The sequence below is a fragment of the Bidens hawaiensis genome, unplaced genomic scaffold, assembly GCF_021521415.1.
Source record: "Bidens hawaiensis isolate Kalapana, Puna unplaced genomic scaffold, B.hawaiensis_p1.1 tig00020231_1, whole genome shotgun sequence".
Taxonomy (NCBI): Eukaryota; Viridiplantae; Streptophyta; class Magnoliopsida; order Asterales; family Asteraceae; genus Bidens; species Bidens hawaiensis.
Window position 1 is genome coordinate 453,001 of NW_027493079.1, and position 21,040 is coordinate 474,040.

The 21,040-nt window shown below is 32.6% G+C and overlaps 1 protein-coding gene across 1 annotated transcript; it reads right to left on the minus strand.

Annotated features, from left to right (window-relative positions):
• Window positions 1-2,137: 2,137 nt before the first annotated feature.
• LOC143560170 (protein PSK SIMULATOR 1-like) lies at window positions 2,138-9,391 on the minus strand. Its single transcript, XM_077048532.1, has 12 exons — window positions 9,072-9,391; window positions 7,427-7,740; window positions 7,244-7,336; window positions 6,398-6,488; window positions 5,516-5,609; window positions 5,252-5,349; window positions 5,107-5,176; window positions 4,925-5,019; window positions 4,675-4,791; window positions 4,075-4,151; window positions 2,913-2,957; window positions 2,138-2,790 (listed from the first exon to the last, which is right to left on the minus strand). Exons 1-12 carry the CDS (start codon window positions 9,369-9,371, stop codon window positions 2,286-2,288), a joined length of 1,899 nt encoding a protein of 632 aa, XP_076904647.1. The 5' UTR covers window positions 9,372-9,391; the 3' UTR covers window positions 2,138-2,285.
• Between the last annotated feature and the right edge of the window lie 11,649 nt (window positions 9,392-21,040).

The window sequence follows — 21,040 nt, forward strand, 5'->3', positions numbered from 1 at the left end:
GGTTTAGTTCGGTTTGGTTCGGTTTTTTATCTTGGAATAAGGCCAAGAATGGTTACCACATGTCCAAACATCATAGAACTTGTAAAATAATTTATAAATAATAATACCAAAGTTTTACATACAAAAAGTCAACAACAAAGTCTTTAAACGAAAGTTCGGTTTCCGGTTCGGATCTTGTTTCGGGATAAGACCGAGGTTAGATTCTACAAACCCATAACCATGGAACTAATTAAAATGATTTTAGAAACTCAAATCTTATATAAAACATGTTTATACAACTATTTAAACAAACTAGTAAACAAGAGTTCGGCTTCCGGTTTGAAGCTATTTACGGAATAACCGAGGCTAGTCTCTACAAACCCATAACCATGGAACTCAAAATGTAAAATAAAACTAAGATGAGCAGAAGTTAAACAAGTATAACCAGTTTGATAATTAGATGCGGAAAATATATATAATCAAGGACTACTACGAGTCCTCCATGTAGCTTTGTCTTATGGGCCGGACACTTAACCGACCGAGACCAGAGAAATGGCCACCGAATGTACAAAGGGTGCTATTATATATATGTTGTATAACAATCTTCAAGTATAAATAAGTGTTAACAAGTTGATTATAATGTAAGACTATGGTCAGTCTGACTTTGGAAAGTCAAACTGCCAAAAAAATATGAAGAACACCTTTGAATGCTTGAGAATTGGAAGAGAAAGAGATGAATGAGCAAGGATTAATGAAGGGGATAGGGGTGTATATATAGAGTGGGTTGAAAGGGTCAGGTGTGATATCAAGGTTTGCATGCAAGAGGGGTCAAGACAAGTCACAAAACAACAAAAAAAAATAAAAAATAAAAAAATGGGCTGCTGGTCAGCACGTCGGTTCGCGTCCGGAAGTTCGTTTTTGATGTATCTTGAGCATTTTAAGTCCGTTTTCGAATCCGTAAAAGGGGGTTTTCAAATTAGACAAGCGGGAATGTTTTAGTAACATAAAATCCAATATTTTATATATTTGAAATGTTCGGGATATAAATCGGGTCAGTTTACAACATAAAAAAAATACAAAATAAATACAATTTGACCCGAAATCGAGGATTGTCACAGTAAGGTCCTGAACCTGGTATTTTACTCACTTCTATTACCAACAGTAAGTAGATATACTAGCTTAAAACTCGCACATTGTACATAGACACGGCACAAAACTAGTTGATATTGATTGGACTCATTATAATATTATGGAAATCGGTAGCTATTGCTTCTCTAGTACGTGAAAGAAAACTTGTGCATTGCAGCGGGCCTTCGGTACCATATTAAAAAGTTGGTTTACTATATTAAAAACTTGTGGGTATTTTTGTATAACTTAATGGAACTTGAAGGTAAAAAGTTGTGAGGTTAACTGTGTAACTTAATGAAAGTTGTTGGATACTATATGTGAAAGGTGAGTGGACTCTGGAGTTAAGTGCGTATGTAATTAATGAAACTTCATAAAATTACTAGGAGTATTCAATATTACCGCGTGCATATATTATACATGGATTTTAAAAATACACTTTTAATATATATTATAATATAAGGTATAATACAATTTCTTTTTTTTTAAGAATGTATTCTCTTTTAGGAGTAAATAGATTAAATTATTATTTCTTTCAAGAATATATGTTTTTTGATTTTCTCTCTCAAAATAATGCACTAAATACTTTACACTTAACGTTTATCGCATATTCGTTCGTTTGATACACGGATATTAAAATTAATCATTAAGTTGAATCATATACAAGATATATGATGGCATTTTTGTCTTTTTAACGTCTCATTTAATTGATCTTTAGATGAAATAAAAGCTTTTAACCTCCTTTTCAGCAAGTTTCTCTAGTTTTTCACAAGGAGTTGGTTGTATTCCAAAGAGAGAGCTCATTTATAGACTTTTCCCTACCTGGAATTAGCCTATTGAACAAAGATCATATCATAATTCATAAGTATGCTCCTCTCTCTCTCTCTCTCTCTCGAATCACCAAACCGAACCCGCTATTGTTCACATCCACGTCAAATTATTAAATCCGCAACTTTATTATAACCTATCTATTAAAAAATATAACATAATTTATACAATATCATATAAAATATAAAATCATTTGAACACATCCTTAACATGAAAGTCTATCGATTCCAAAGAAGACAAAAGTATTTACATATAAAGCTAGGCGACTCATGTGCTATTGAAATCTCTAAATAACAAAAATCTATCCAACCAACATTAACTCATATTCCACATAACCCGACCCAAAACCCGTCTTACTCACACGCTCTAATATCATCTATAACATCCATAGCCTTGATCCTATCGATATCAAAGTTAATAGTCGGAACAGACGACGGTCTCTTGATCGGAAACGGGTCCCGCTTTATTTCTAGGGTTGGGGAATAACTACAACTTTTAGTTAGCCTGTATTGCTGGCTTAACCGGTCTCGATCAAACTCTTGACTTCTGCTTATTACAGGGGTCGGTTTTCGTTTGATAACATCTCGAAGCATTTCTTGGTCTTCGGTTGTGAGTGTCGGTGAGGGGGAATCGGGCCGCTTCACTGAGAGTTGGATTCGTTTTTGATTTGGGGAATGGATAGGGGATTTTGCGGGTGATTTTGTGTCACCATTTACTGCTTTTGATAGGCAGACGAGATGGTGAAGCAAAACGACTAGTTTAAGGATGCATTCTTCGGTTTTCTCTTTATCCGCGTGATGGAGGGTCTCTATCTTTAACGAGTCAACCAGGCATGACGGATTTCGGTGTGCCTCTGACCTACAGAAGATTAATTAGCTGTTTTAATGAAACCTTATAATGCATTTTATCTGAAAACAAAATTTATATATACTTGAGATAGTATAACTATTGTAATCATCTTTGCTCAATCTCCAACTTACCCTGCATTTGCCCATTCTCCAACCCAGCCAAAGCCATGATGAGCTCTGTATTGACATGGTGCAAGAATAGTGGTTAATAAATAAATAAATAACAAAAATAGAGCTTCAACTAGTTTTAATATAAAGCTTGACTAGGCTCCTGAGTCTATAATTTATACAACTTTTATTTTATATTCTATATAAACACATAAATACACGCGCGTGCACACACACACACACACACATATCTATAGCAATTATACATGTATATAAATAGAATACTTAAATCATTAATAAGTAACAAGCGAGCCGAACTCGAGCTTTTGAGCTTGCAACGAGCCCAGCACAAGCTTCCTTAACTTGGAGTCGAGTCCATGTTTAGATAAGCTTGGGCTCGGCTCATTTACCATAATTGTAACAACGTAAAATTATCTTTAAGCACCCGTGATTATCTGATTAAATCATTTTCTTTTCTGTACGGGTGCAAACGAGTTGAGCTGCTCACGAGCTACTCGAGATTGGATCAATAAGAAGCTTGAAATGAGCCAAGCCTTATCGAGCCCAAGCTTCAAATAAAGCTCATTTAGTTATTGAGCCCGAGCTTTATATGGGAAAATCATTCAGAATTCTTTTGGAATTCTATGCATTATTTCACACTGCACAGCCAAGCTTTAGCTCGTTTAAGATGCTGCACATGAAATGAGCTCGAGCTCGGGAAAAAGAGATTGAAACTAGCTGAGCTCAAGCTCTTGTAAATCAAAACGAGCCGAGCTCAAACCTAGTCAAGCTCGGGCTTGGCTCGTTTAAACCCCTAATTTTCTGTATTAGATTCTCAAGAAGCCATAACCACTTTGAATATGCACACTAAATACCGATTATACAGTGTTTCACAGTTTTTCATGCTAAGTTGACGTTTAGATGTGTACTTAACCAATTATTGAGACATCAAGTCATAGAATTCCAATTGAAGTGCATGCCAGAAACTGATTACGTTATGATAACGGCATTCCGGTTAATTGAGAAAAATGTAAGATTAATTAATTGCCCATTATCTCATTATGGATTCTGATTCTTTAAGTCATAATAATCACTTTAAAATACACACCCAAAAGGGCCAGGTCTTTTTGAAATTCCAGACAAAGAATATTATTATAAGACCAAGAGCATAAGAGTAAAGAATAACTTGGTTGTGTTTGTTGCAATTGGAACAAGCCACTGCAGAGTTTTCTCCATCTCTGCTTTAAGTCCAGGAATGGTAAGCTGCAATCATAAACAAAAACAACTTATTACACATGTAAAGCAAATAGCAAAACATTGATAATATCATAGCAAGTGTTTGAAACAGCAATGTTTAATTTTGTTGTTCAAATCTTTAAAACAATATTCCCACAAAAGCTGTTAGTACAACTTTTAGTTTAAAATTACTAATTATTAACAATTTAACATAATTATATATATTCTTTTACATTTTTGGCAACAATTACTTTACTATCCAGAACAAATTTCTTGATCCCAATTTTATAACAACCATATAATAGAACATTTTCTTCTATCGGTATATGCTGTTTAATAATGAAAATGCCTTATTTTACACCGACAAAATTCGTTATAATATTTTGTCCTTTCACGTGTACGATGGGCCAGTTGGATAAAAATGATGCAAATTTAAAACCCTAAATCGCAACCATATCTATAATATAAAAAAAAAATAGACAGCACATTGGACTAAAGAATCTATTAAATGCAAATTAAAAATGCGCAAAAGCAAATTAAGCACGATTACCTCTTCCTTTGGGTCAAACGAATGTATTTTGGAACGCATTGCTGACTTAATATTAGGTGGCAGTCCTTGGTACAAAGAATCCCTAGTACTCTGAGGCACAAAACCTGAGCGGGTGACCTGATATGTATCATTAAATACTTCATTACTTATATTTAATACAAACTTCTATTATTATTGTTATTATTATTGTTGTTGTTAAAACATCAGGAACTTCCTATCAAACAAAACATCTGAAAGAATAGAAACTCACAAGTGTATCTATCTGAGTAATAATATTAGCATAATGAAGAGAAAGACCAGCAGCTCCCAGTTTCTGTCGGTTGCTTTTTACTGGTGTTTGTGTATCTGAAATAGCACTCAGAAGGTAAACAATAATAATATATTCCTCAATTAAAATCAAAATTAGTTGAGTTGCTCTTTTTGGATACCTACCAGCTGTTCCAAAAGCATTATGAATCTCCATGTGTATGAAATGCACAATGTCTACAAGTTGCTCCATTACCTTAAAATTATAAATAATTAGTTAAATATTGCAACCCTTGCAAGTTATTATTTGCAATAAAGTAACACTTATTACCTCTTCCAAGACCTTGGACCAAAGTGACTTCTTTTGCAAGCTTCTCACGTGCTTCTTTTGACTTTTCAATTCTGCCCTCAAAATAGCAAGGCTGTCACCTTCATATAACATCCAATGGATTTTAGATTAAAATTACATACTTAAGTCAAAACTTGAAAAGCAAATGCTGGTGCATTCAACTTTATCGAGCCATAAGAAAAATGAATTTGAAAATAGAGAATAATAATAATTATCATAACAGTTATTACTCCGGCCAATGGTTACCTCTTGGAGGAGCGTCGGGATTCTCCTCTTCTATTTGCTTACGTTTAAAATCTTGTTTAAACCGGTCCAACGTGTGTAGCTCATGATACAATTCCTGCATGCAAAAAACTTTACTCTCTTTTCAAACAAGACACACAACACACACACACACATATGTATGTCTATATATCTACACATACGAATGCATGCATGTATATATACACATACACACACAAATATAGAGTTATACACACAAACACATATATGTAGGGGCGCTGCACGCAGAACAAATTTTTAAGTAGAAAACCGCAACAAGAAATTATACGTAATGCTGATAAGATGTAGTAGAAGAGAGAAAGATAGACAGTTATGTTGTTACATAACCACAATATGTATCACATTTAAAATAATGAATACAAGTGTATATGCAGTTTCTACTTAAAGTAGGTTGTGCATTGAACCCCAACGCACCTATATATGTGTGTGTGTGTGGAGAGTTCCAATAAGAACTATAAAAACCATTTGGGGAAGCACGCAACATATTTCACATGCTGGTGTGAAACTTGGATTCATATGAAGGGAATTTAAATGCATCAAATTTCCACTCCTGCATTTGACAGGGGTGGCTCACATACACAAACATATACATATATATTATTGAGGTACTATACTCACATCTCATTAATCTTTTTTTTTTCATCTTTTAAATAAGCTTCAGAGTTATTGCTTCGAATTAAAGTACTACACCATCTTTATTAGTTTAATGAATTCCATGATACACTTTATAGTAGTACTGACTGCTATTATCCTTGAAATATCTTTTATCTTTACTATTTTATGTTCCCTTTCAAATATGCAAAACATATAGCACGGAGTTGTTGTAAAAGAGAAACAAATACTCACTGCAGTATACTGAACCAAATTCTTCAAATGCTCCATGGTGGTTTCTGCTTCTTCTTTTAGTTGTTTCTGGGGAGTCAGTTCTGATTCCAATCTAAACAATACAACAAAGACACTAGCATCATGCACCAATCATATTCAACAAAACAGATTTATGCTATTCAACAAAATTAAATTTATGCTGAGGTGGCAAAAAGGATCGGTTGGGTAATGGATCAATAAACTCAAAATAGGTATTCTTCAATACAAGTCAGATTGAATAACTGAAACACTTTTGTCCATTTTGTTTTATTTTTTTAATTAATTAATTAGTGTGTTGAATAAGATTTCAGAAATTAATATTATTTGGATAACAGTATACTCTTTAGAAAAAAATGGTTTAGAAAGTTTGACTCGTTCCCTTTTAAGAAAATTTCTTTTACCTGTTTGACATGTTACCCATATGACGAATTCATAAGCAAGTGGGTCAAATTGCCAGAGGGTGGCGTCATTGATTCGAAAATCGGTTTACTCGATTTGTTTTTAAATATTTTTGCTCTAACCAAAAACCGAACCAATCCGAATTAGAAATGTTGCTAACCGAAGCGAACTAGACCAATTTATTCAGTTTGGTTATCTGATTAAACCGGTTACTATTCGGTCTATTCAAATGAATTTGGTTCGGTTATCCGAAAAAACAAGATTTGTGGAGCCGATAACTGAATAGAAAACCAAATTCTCAATTCAGATATGGATAGGAACTGAACCGAAAAACAAAAACCGAATTCACACCTTGATTTTGTTTTTTCTGTTATGGTTCAGTTAGTTTTTTTTTTTTTGCCACCTCTAATTTATGTCCACAGAAATTACTTTTCAAAATAACGCTCCAGATTGTGCCACTGAGGATCTTTGCATCGGTTACCAAAACGAACCACCTCTCCAGAAAAGATTTTTAATTCTTCCCTATAAACATAATAAAAGCAAGATCATTTAAAGCACACCACAATAAACAAAAAAAAAAGCAGTAATATATTTTATTATTGTGGGACCCACCTTTTATCAAATGCGGCAATTCTAAGAAGCTCATCCATGTCTTTTGATATCAAAAGTTGCACACCTTCTGAAGGCAAAACAACCTCTTTTAAATGTTTTATGTTATCATTTGAAAGTGATTGCATTAATGTTGCGCCTTTAACGATCGTGTTTGCAACTTCAAATGATAATATTGCTATTTTATTTCCTTTTGTTGCCACCCCCGACACAAAACCACCGCTGATGTGTAAACCTGACACACTGCTGCCAAGTGTATCCAGCACTTCTACCGCCTTTCCTAGACCAACGGTCCCCGCTTTGCCCAAAAGTGAAACCTGCAAAATGGACAGTTGGGCAGGTTAGGTAATGGTTTGAAATGGTTTGACTTCTTAATACGGGTCAGGTCAGATTGGGGTCAACACTCAACACTTTTTTTGTCATAACTGTTTAATGAAACTGAATAAGATTCAAAACAATAATTTAAGTTTTTTTCTTTTTCGATGAAATGATTTAGGTTGCAAGCGCTTTAAGAAACTTTGGGTGACTTTTGTACATTTTCACCTATTTGTTAACTTTTAAACTTTTTGACTCTGACCCATTGAAGATAAAGCAAAACAGAGTATAAATCGACATGATTTTAAGATGCATTTGTAATTAATCTGAAGTAACCAACGTATCTCCTTCACCAACCATTATTACTCTTACTAAGAATCGTTTATAAATACTATCTATGTGGGTTTACTTTGACAGCCTAATCATCTTACCTACAACTTGTTGCATATTTGTGTCACTTTAAATATTAAAAATAAATGAAAATGATCTACCGGGCCTTTATACATTCTAGTGTAATATGGATGTAATCGCAATTAAGCTTCACAAAGTTGACATCAGCTCATAGTGGTTTTACTTTCGGTACTCATATATGACCAATGATAGCACTTCTCTCTCTATTTATACTCATTCAGTGTGTTAAACAGACAAAAATGGCATTGCTTCATTCAGAAGAAATTTGAAGAATGTTTGGAACCATATGATATGGGAGATAGTTTCATTGGTCAGTTATCTCAAAAGAGATCTAGGGCTCGCTTCCTAATATGAGCATACTGTCATACAGAATGGGAAATAGTTTTGGAGGTCTTTAATGTTTAGGATTACACGATATCTTCTATACGTCTTTTTATTTAGCATTGCTTCATTCTTACATTGATTCTTTTATGCATGATATACTCAATGCATCATCTTTAATGACAAATCTTTCTAATACTTCTATACCAAAGTAGATTCACGCATTCTTCATGCTTAGCTTAGAAATTAAGACAACTCAAGTCATTGGTTATTATCTAATAATATTAACAACTCAAGTTAAGACATTGACAAGCATACTTCGCTTGACAAACAAAATAATTGAAAGAATTTATCACCTTATTAACTAATGATATTGTCAAATACCTTTCAAGTAGATGGTCCCTTTAAACAACATTTAAAATCTTGAAACTCCTAAAAGCTAATATTGTGAGGAATTTACAAACCTAGACTTCATGATACCAATATCAAAGATTATTGCAGGTATGTATAAGTTTCCAAAAGCTATATAGAGAGTACACAACTGTCAGTAACTTATGATCAAAATGTCAACAAAGTCACATTACCAGTCATGCATACATACCTTTGACACCGCAGCCAGATTTGGCTTGGTTGGCCTTGATTTATCAGATAAAGCCCTAGAATATCTAGGAATCCCATCATTATCATCCATCGCACCGTTCACCTCCGATTCTCTCAAAGCACGCTTATTATCACCATTTTGAGCAACAACCAAAGGCGGCTTAGATTCTTCATTCATTCGCTGAACGGGCGGCAACCCTCGAGGGCGGTAAATCACTCCAGAACCAAAACTTAATCCACGAGGAAAGCTTCCATTATCATAATTATCCTCTGTAGATCTCCTTGAGCATATTCCCCCCATCTTCTCCACCAATTAACACCTCCTAATTCATACAGAAACCCTAACAAATCAAACACCTCACTAACAAGCTCAAGTGGAACGGGATAACTGCAATCACAAACCTAAATAGTTTACAGAAACAAATCGATGAAGAATTTAATAAAGTATTAAGCTCAAAATTGGGTAATTGAAGCAAATTAACCTAGAAATTGGATTGGAGATTGAATTGAGTGGAGTGACGATGATCAGAATTGAGAAGTGAATAGGGAAGCATATAGATATGAATCGATCGGTGAGGCTACTATACTATAGACGACGATGGAGTATCGAAGGAAGCAAGGGATAATAGCTGGAAGACGCCATGGATGATTGACTGTTCGTTCTTCTTCTTCTTTGGTCAAACCCAACTAATAACAAACAAACTTGGTATTAATTTTAAGGATGGCTAGTAATGGTCTGACGGTCATCTTCTACAACTATTTGACTTCTTTTTGTGGCTTAAGTATATTGTAATTAATTATTATAAACTAGATTTTATCCCCTAATTAAGTGGATTGTTTTACATTATTTGCTTTTAATATTTATATAGGTATATTTGGATTTCAATTTTATTTATTGTAAGAAAGTTAATAATTAATATACTTAAGCTTTGATGATAAAATGGTTTCACAAATAAATGATATGTTATAATCCAGTTTAAAACTATCTGAGTTTGGTGATACCCATTAGCTTATTATAAAATTGCTTCTTAATTATAAATAATATCTTTTTTTTAAATAAAGTAGGATATTAATTTTTAGTATACCGCTATTTTATAGGATTTTCATATCAAATATTTTATGAGATTAATTTTTAATATAATGAGATGTTATAACCCGCTTAAAAGCTATCAAGGTTTGGTGGGACCTTTACCCGTGAATTCGAGTCAAATGCGTGAGAAACTTTCATTTACAAATAAAGCAACCTGATGACTTTAGAGAATGGTTGTTTTACATTTTTCGTTTTTTAATATTTATTTTTTGGATTTTAATTTTCTTTATTGTAAGAAAATTAATAATATACTTAGGGTTTGATGATGAAAGAGTTTCATAAATAAATGATATGTTAGCTATCTGGATTTGGTGACCCATAACCCGCTTATGTTTTTATTATAAAATTGTTTATTAATTATAAATAATATGTTTTTCTTTTTAAATTGGATATTAAATTTTAGTATATCCCTATTTATAGTATTTTCATATCAAATAATTGGTAAGATTAATTTTTAATTTAATGAGATGTTATAACCGTTTAAGAGCTATCTGGTTTTGGTAACACCTATACCTATGAATTTGGTTAAATCAATGAGAGACCTTCATTCAAAAATCATGCAATCTGGTGGCTTCCATAAAATGGGGGAGCGACCACATCGCGGCACGTAAGATTTTAGGGGTTTCGTTTATATATATTATAGATACTGGGTTATAAAACGTATGATATACGGGGCTGGGTAAAAAAAAACCTGAAATTAACATCAATTATGTTTAACATACATTGACAAAAACAAAACATTAAATAAGAGGATCGAGTAGCACATTAGTAAAAGTTGTGAACTCTCTAATAAAAGCTATAATCAATTCTCTGTATAATTCAAAACCCTTTTACAAAAATATTTTCCATTTTAGCCATTGATTTTCTTATTAATATAGTTGTTGCATCTATTAACATGATTAATAATCCATCATTGCTACATCTATTAACAAAATTAATATGTAACATGTTCTAAAAGTGTAAATAAGCAATACCAATAATTTTAATGAAAATTTACATTTATAATTCATATTTGGAAAACTCATATCCACACGTTTGAGTCTTTCTAAAACTCACATTATTTCTCAAGTGCTTCTAAACCATAATCTTGATCATTTTTGCATTGCTATTAATCATCTATCATTTAACTAATTCTATATGCACTTAAGTCCACATTCAATTCAATTTACACAGTTGATGTTGATCAGTTCTTCATGTAAGTAATAGAAAAGATGATAAATATTAAAGCTATGAACCTGTTACATCAAGGAGAGTAGTTTCCATAGCAGAGTATGACGTAGTCGACATGCTTGTCATCTTGATCGAGTTCCCCTTTATGATGTATAATTAAGGATGGTGTTTCAGGAACCCGGTTTATAAGAGAGGAGGCACATAAAATTGTATGTGAAATTAGGTTATGATGTTAATTTATTATCTCTATATATACACCCAATGTGAAATCCTTTATTAGCTCGTAAGGGTAATATGGTCCATCAACAATCACCAATTTAATATATAATAAGGTATAATTAATTATTTTGATCTATTATTATATAAATTACTATGATGACCATATAAGTAAATATATAAAATATATTTATTCTTACATTCTCCCATTTGGCCGAATGATCATTTATTATGAGTATTAGATAAACCTGATCAAAAGTTAACACTCAATTTAGCTTTAAACTCAAACTGGAGCAGAGAAATATAGTCATTGAATTAAACATCATCTCAAGACCCCTATTAATCATGTTGCAGTCCTTATTTAAAACCTAAGTAGTTATGATCAAAATTTTCAAGTAAGTCCTTCATAACGTTTGATTTGTATTATTATTTGTCTATGTGTCATTATGCATGCAGAACATATTAAGAGACATACAAAAACAAAACTGAGGAAAATTAATAACTAGTCATTCACAGTATGATATGCATATTATACATGTCACCAGTAATCATGTCTTAATTATTAAGCGCTTACATAAGACTTATGGGTGATAGACTTTTAGTTATCGGATCCTTAAGCATATCATAAATGTATTTGATATGAAAATTTAGTTTCCTCATTTCGTTCATAAACGGATAATTGATTTCATATCGAGATTTTAATGCAGCATCTCTCGAATTGTTACTGTTTGAGAAAACATGGTAGCTGACTTTATAACAGGAAGTCTTCAATATATAGTTATCGGATCCTTAAGCATATCATAAATGTATTCGATATGAAAATTTAGTTTCCTCATTTCGTTCATAAACGGATAATTGATTTCATATCGAGATTTTAATGCAGCATCTCTCGAATTGAGTCTTTCTAAAACTCACATTATTTCTCAAGTGCTTCTAAACCATAATCTTGATCATTTTTGCATTGCTATTAATCATCTATCATTTAACTAATTCTATATGCACTTAAGTCCACATTCAATTCAATTTACACAGTTGATGTTGATCAGTTCTTCATGTAAGTAATAGAAAAGATGATAAATATTAAAGCTATGAACCTGTTACATCAAGGAGAGTAGTTTCCATAGCAGAGTATGACGTAGTCGACATGCTTGTCATCTTGATCGAGTTCCCCTTTATGATGTATAATTAAGGATGGTGTTTCAGGAACCCGGTTTATAAGAGAGGAGGCACATAAAATTGTATGTGAAATTAGGTTATGATGTTAATTTATTATCTCTATATATACACCCAATGTGAAATCCTTTATTAGCTCGTAAGGGTAATATGGTCCATCAACAATCACCAATTTAATATATAATAAGGTATAATTAATTATTTTGATCTATTATTATATAAATTACTATGATGACCATATAAGTAAATATATAAAATATATTTATTCTTACATTCTCCCATTTGGCCGAATGATCATTTATTATGAGTATTAGATAAACCTGATCAAAAGTTAACACTCAATTTAGCTTTAAACTCAAACTGGAGCAGAGAAATATAGTCATTGAATTAAACATCATCTCAAGACCCCTATTAATCATGTTGCAGTCCTTATTTAAAACCTAAGTAGTTATGATCAAAATTTTCAAGTAAGTCCTTCATAACGTTTGATTTGTATTATTATTTGTCTATGTGTCATTATGCATGCAGAACATATTAAGAGACATACAAAAACAAAACTGAGGAAAATTAATAACTAGTCATTCACAGTATGATATGCATATTATACATGTCACCAGTAATCATGTCTTAATTATTAAGCGCTTACATAAGACTTATGGGTGATAGACTTTTAGTTATCGGATCCTTAAGCATATCATAAATGTATTCGATATGAAAATTTAGTTTCCTCATTTCGTTCATAAACGGATAATTGATTTCATATCGAGATTTTAATGCAGCATCTCTCGAATTGTTACTGTTTGAGAAAACATGGTAGCTGACTTTATAACAGGAAGTCTTCAATATATAGTTATCGGATCCTTAAGCATATCATAAATGTATTCGATATGAAAATTTAGTTTCCTCATTTCGTTCATAAACGGATAATTGATTTCATATCGAGATTTTAATGCAGCATCTCTCGAATTGAGTCTTTCTAAAACTCACATTATTTCTCAAGTGCTTCTAAACCATAATCTTGATCATTTTTGCATTGCTATTAATCATCTATCATTTAACTAATTCTATATGCACTTAAGTCCACATTCAATTCAATTTACACAGTTGATGTTGATCAGTTCTTCATGTAAGTAATAGAAAAGATGATAAATATTAAAGCTATGAACCTGTTACATCAAGGAGAGTAGTTTCCATAGCAGAGTATGACGTAGTCGACATGCTTGTCATCTTGATCGAGTTCCCCTTTATGATGTATAATTAAGGATGGTGTTTCAGGAACCCGGTTTATAAGAGAGGAGGCACATAAAATTGTATGTGAAATTAGGTTATGATGTTAATTTATTATCTCTATATATACACCCAATGTGAAATCCTTTATTAGCTCGTAAGGGTAATATGGTCCATCAACAATCACCAATTTAATATATAATAAGGTATAATTAATTATTTTGATATATTATTATATAAATTACTATGATGACCATATAAGTAAATATATAAAATATATTTATTCTTACATTCTCCCATTTGGCCGAATGATCATTTATTATGAGTATTAGATAAACCTGATCAAAAGTTAACACTCAATTTAGCTTTAAACTCAAACTGGAGCAGAGAAATATAGTCATTGAATTAAACATCATCTCAAGACCCCTATTAATCATGTTGCAGTCCTTATTTAAAACCTAAGTAGTTATGATCAAAATTTTCAAGTAAGTCCTTCATAACGTTTGATTTGTATTATTATTTGTCTATGTGTCATTATGCATGCAGAACATATTAAGAGATATACAAAAACAAAACTGAGGAAAATTAATAACTAGTCATTCACAGTATGATATGCATATTATACATGTCACCAGTAATCATGTCTTAATTATTAAGCGCTTACATAAGACTTATGGGTGATAGACTTTTAGTTATCGGATCCTTAAGCATATCATAAATGTATTCGATATGAAAATTTAGTTTCCTCATTTCGTTCATAAACGGATAATTGATTTCATATCGAGATTTTAATGCAGCATCTCTCGAATTGTTACTGTTTGAGAAAACATGGTAGCTGACTTTATAACAGGAAGTCTTCAATATACAATTTATATGGAGTTAATAAACTTATGAGTCCGCTGATAAATATTTAACAACATCTATTGATAATTGCATTTGTGATTAATCAACATATTATGTCATTATAACTTAGGTTGTTATCAGTTCATTATAACTCCTCTATGAGATAGATTTATCTGGTGACATAAGAATATATCCCAAAAATGTCATTTTCTTATCTTTGAATATGACAAAGTTTAGAGTAATTAACCGGTTTAAATTCTCACTTCTTCATTAAATTATAGTATTTCATTTCCTTTAAAATATCTTAATACTCTTTTAGATGCTTCACATTAATTTAGACATATCTAGTGTGTTGCAATTTGAGTAATACCTAAACGAGTATAGACTTGAATCTACATAAGGCATCTACTTTGTGACATTCGTCATTTTTGTTTTTTAATAAATAGTATTTGTTTTATTATCCGTATTATAATCGGATCTCCATATTTGTTAAAGACGTCAAAATATTAGTTATGTCTTTCGGTTTTGCCCGTATTGTGTCAATAAATCCTTAAAGAATCAAATATGTACGTTTTTAACCCTACACTATAACCCCTACCACATTTGCCCTACAACATAAGATCAGGGGCATATGTGTAAATATTTTAAAAACAATATTCCTTCTTCTTCTCCCTATCTTCCCCGTCGAACCAGCCCCCCCCCCCCCCCCCCCCCTCCCCTTATCAGTTTTGTTTCGGTTAAGCTGAACATCAAGCTAATTAATTGAATCAGCGATCATTGCAAACCTTAAATAATCGAGTAACGGCTGGACAATTAAGTAAATTAATCAAAATCACGAGAACTATGGTCGCGGATCCGTTTGATCTTGCTAGCCTATAAATACGAGCCTAAAATCCAATTAACGAACACTACACCATCGTCTCATTGTTACGAAACGAAACCCTATCCTAATTGCATCGCTGTAACAGTTCTGGACCACATTTGATTTCAGCATAAGGCGAAACCCTAACTCGCCGTTCTCATATAATCCGTAATCATTTCAGGTAATTGTAACATGCATTGTGATCGCGATTTAATCCTTTTCAAAACCCCTTTGTCAACTTTGATTGACAGAGGGTATAAGATCCGATTGTAAATTCTAGGGTTCATAATGTTAGGGGTTTGTTTGATTAGCTGGTTAAATGTATTTGTTTCGGTGTTTATTAACGAGTTAGACCCCCTTCTAGCCAGTGCATATTACGATTAACACTTGATCTGGCCAGGGGTACAGGTTCGACCCCCTTCTGGTCTGGTTTTTTGGTATTTTTTTTTGTTTGTCTTGTTTAATTAATATAAAAACTATATTTACATTAAACCATATTTCGTTACACTCGTTTAAACAAACCAAACTCCGATAAGTTTCTAAAATAAATTTCATATAATACATATATACACACACACACACACATAATCATTTATATATATATATATATATATATATATACACATTAAAAATAAAAATCATAATAATAATAATAATAATAATAACCATAATAATAATAAATGTGTTCTTATCTATGTTCCTTGATTAACTAAATTGAACCCTGTTAAAAACTATTTTAGATTACATAAAGCATTTTCATATATCGGTATATATATTATATAAAGGGTTTTATTTAATAACCAAATATGACTTTTTAATTATTTTCTAATGATTAAAATTAATAAAATTTAGTTACATCTTTATCAATATCTATAAACTACAACTAATACATAAACCGCAAGACCGTTATAAATCCATCCCCTTGTGTCTTGTTCGTTTAGGTATTTATTTTATTTACGCTTTAATAATTAGGACAAATTATCAGGAATTATCGCGGGACCAACTAGCTTGCTATAATCTTCACCATCGTCTAGTTACCGTTTTCCTTATTCCTAGTGAGTTCTTCATAACCCCATTTTTAACGCTTTATAATGTTTTAGGGTGTAGCACGTCACAAGTTTTTCTTTCGTTAGTTATGAGCTTTTTTACAAGCCGATTCACTAATAACGTACATGTTAATATTATTCATATTGTTTATGATTATACGTGAACTCGCTTGCAACGTGTTTATTGTTTTATTGGTGGAAGTTACGCAAACACAAAAGCATACACATAGTGGGAGGGCCCGACGGGACATACCCGCACCGACTAACGTTACGACTCCGGTTGTTTACGTAAGGTGGTTCTCATTTCCCCGACTTCAACGGCTTCGGCTAAATGAACGGGAGGACGACACTATTTGATTTCATTTACTTTACGCTTAAATATTTATTGCATGACGATCGTTGAATCACGAGTTATATATATATATATATATATATATATATATATATATATATATATATATATATGTACGCAAAAACTTATGAAAACTCACCAACTTAATTGTTGACTAAATATATTATTTTCAACGTGCTGCAGGTTGAATCGATGGTGTGATAAGAACGAAGATCATTAGTATACCTTAGGATATTTGAAATAAAGAACTTATTTACTTTTCGATGAAGTGTTATCGTTTTCTTTTATTTATGAACAATATGTGTACTTTTGATGATATGAAATGAATTAAATATAATTATTGTCGCTTTAATAGCGTTATGAGCTTATGAATGATCTGTACGTAATCAGGCGTATTCCGCTTAAAGCCCGGTGTTACAAATATAAACTTTAACAGTATTCCGCTTAAAGCCCGGTGTTACAAATATAAACTTTAACAATCAATTGTGCTTCATTGTGTCTTAACGTTTGTGTTCAGATTTAATTTAGTTATGCCCGTAGGTGTTTCAACAAAATCTCAAAACTTATGGAGTTTAATTTAATTTGTTAATAATAGCTTTATTCCATTCAGAAGATTGATTGATATTAATGGTTTAATTAGAAGAGGTATGATTAATAAACTTTTCAATATCCATTTCAACTTAGTTAGGGAGGTTACATAATCATCAAAGTTAGTAAGTTTTAAAACCTAGATGACCTCCATAGTTAGTTATTGGGTTTGTTAGAAGTTTCAGTTTTATGGATTAGCTTTTGGTTAGGTTGCTATCATTTTCAGGATTCTAAGCGTGTAAAGTTGATGCGGTATGGTGTACAAGAGGTGTAATCGGAGTTAAATTCGGAGTAAAATTTAATGACTCTAACAAATCGTTATAAGGAATTTTACTGCTCCCACTGACCTTAGAAGCCTTAAGCAAATTTGCACACTCAGGGTCATTATTTAAAGACCAATAGATTTTCATAGAGAAACAAGTAATTCGTTATAGTTTCTTTTGTTGAGGACCATACTAGTAAGAAATCTGAGTATACCTACATTTAAACAACAATAAAACTTTTGTAAGAGTAGTATTAAATTCTAAGGAGATAAATTTTGATGGAATAGTGTTGTGATGGAGCAGTGCCTTGTATAAGAGGTGTAATTGAGTTAAAATCAAGTTTTCATACCCCACCTTTTGCATATCTTGCGAGTTATGATTAAGACACTTAAGGCTCCCACTGATCTTTGATATCTCTAGGAAAACTACATGAGAAGTTTCAATGATGTATGTGACGTGGGAATCTGTCATATATATATATATATATATATATATATATATATATATGTTAGACTTGATTTGATTTAATTAATGTCCAGATGTCATAATAAACTTAGGGACATATTTAGAAGAAATCGTATTAAGTATATATGAACGGATCTCTTTAATACCGTGGACCATAGAAAACAGATTAGATACAAGTAAATAGTCTATAAATGATAAATGAATTATGTCTGAATATTTATGTGGAATAAGTTCCACTAAAAAAATACAATTTAAGATAAGAGCCGCATAACCTTCTCTTACAACCAGACTTGAAAACTAAAAAAGTACAATTTAAGATAAGAGTTGCATACCATCCTCTTAGTTTTTTATTATGTGTGACCAACAAAATTTTCAACTAATTCTATTCTTTGTACTACTTTAATGTTATTGGTTTGGTTCAAGCTCCTATCATGCACCAATCGGTTTGGTTATGTCGGTTATGGTTTGGTCATGACGGTTAAGTTGCTCACCCCTAGTGCAAGCATGTAATCACTTCAACACTACTGGTGTACGACTACTCAATCATTAAATTTAAGGTCGAGCTTAGACCCAGAGTAGTGGACAACTTCGAAACGCCCCCTCCCTTTCCATTGGTGCTTTTACTCTTGTCCCCAGCTTTCCTTCATCTAGCGTTGTGTACACAACGTTGGAGCATGTTCTCCAACGTACGCTGCTGCCCCAAAACTCTCCACTCGCTTGATCTTTGGTGTGCCCCAAAACTCTCCACTCGCTTGATCTTTGGTGTGACGTGTATTTCACTTGTTCCAACACAATCCGATGTTGACTCACTATCCAACCGTCTAATTTACCCACTGCATGTGATAGTTCACATCTACATCAAATTATAAAATCAACAACTTTATATTAACTTCTTTAAAAAGATACTAGCTAGGTGTCCGCACGATGCAGCGGGGTATACACGCAAACATAACATCGAACGCGCAACCAGTGTCACTATTTTAGTACGTGCGTGACTTCACAACAGTGTGCATGCAATCGGCAATAGTATGCTTGTAATGCAGCATTGGAAGCTTAAACGGTGTTAGTAAGCACGCCACACAACGATTGTACGCACACAATTAGGTGTCGGTGAGCATGCAACATTACATTGAACTTGTCTTGACCCGCAACTCATTCTGCCTAACACTGTTCTAACCTGAAATCCGTTCTGATTTGATCTCTTTCGACCCTAACCCGTCCCGACCCGACCCGACCCGACCCAAACCAAATTAACCTTTTTTTTATATCGATCCATTCCAACCTTAACCTTTTAGACCCATGACCCAAACGGCCGAACCCTCCCGACTTGTTTGTCGGTCCTTAACGGTTATCACTTATCACGTAACACATTAAGTTTTTAAAATGAAAAAAGTATAACAATACCATACTCAAATTAAAGAGAATAAGATACTCGTTTTTATTATATAATGTTTTTTTAAAAAAATTTAACGTGTGAAAAAGTTATAAACATTTAAACGTCACGGGGGTAGTTAGTTTAAATAAGAGGTATATATGTAACTATTCTATCAACTAACAAAATGTGATTAAAGTTAAATGACCAAACTTGTAATTATTTTTGAATAAATTAAAATCAACGTACACGATTTTGCTAAAAGACAAAGCTGTTAGAAGACAAAATTGCCCATAATATATCTTAATCATATGCATTATGACTTGTACTTAAAGCAATAAGTTTGTTAACTCTTAAAAACTAAGAGGTTCCTCACTCATGCTTTATATATAGCATAGAGATAACGCAATTTATACAATAACATATAAATTATAAAATCATTTAAACATCTTAACATGAAAGTCTATCGATTCCAAACAGACAAAAGTATGTACACATTCCACACATCATCAACTCATTGCACAAAAACCCGACACAAAACCCGTCCTCACATTATAACAGCATCTATAGCATCAATATCGAAGTTAATAAGCGGCATAGGTATAGACGAACGTCTCTCGTTCGGAATCGGGCCCCGCTTAATTTCTCGGTTCGAGGAATAACTACGACTTTTAGTTAACCTATATTGCTTTTGCTTGCTTAACCGGTCTCGGTCAGAATTTTGACTTTTGCTTATCACAAGGGCGGGCTTTCGTTTGATAACGTCTTGAAGCATTTCTTCGTCTTCAGTTGTGAGTGTTGGTGATAGGGAATCAGGCCGGTTCATTGAGCGTTGGATTCGTGTTTTATTTGGGGAACGGATCGGGGATTTTGCAGGTAATGTTGTTCCACAGCTTTTGACTGAGACGAGATGGTGAAGCAAAACGACTAGTTTAAGAATGCATTTTTCGGTTTTTTCCTTGTTGGCGTGGTGGAGGGTCTCTATTTTTAACGAGTCAACCAGATATGACAGTTTTCGGGTTGCCTCAAACCTACAAAGATTAATACTGAGTTGTTTAAATGAAAGATTTTAATGCATAAAACCTCATAAATCATTTTATCCAAAAAAGTCAAAATAATATAACTATTGTAATCGTATTTTCCCATTCACCAACTTACCCTGTATTTGCCCATTCTCCGACCCAGCCAAAACCATGATGAGCCCTGTATTGACATGATACAAGATTAGCAGTTAATAAATAAATAATAAAACTAGAAGTAGTCTAGAACTCAGACTAGTTTTTATATCAAGCTTGACTAGGCC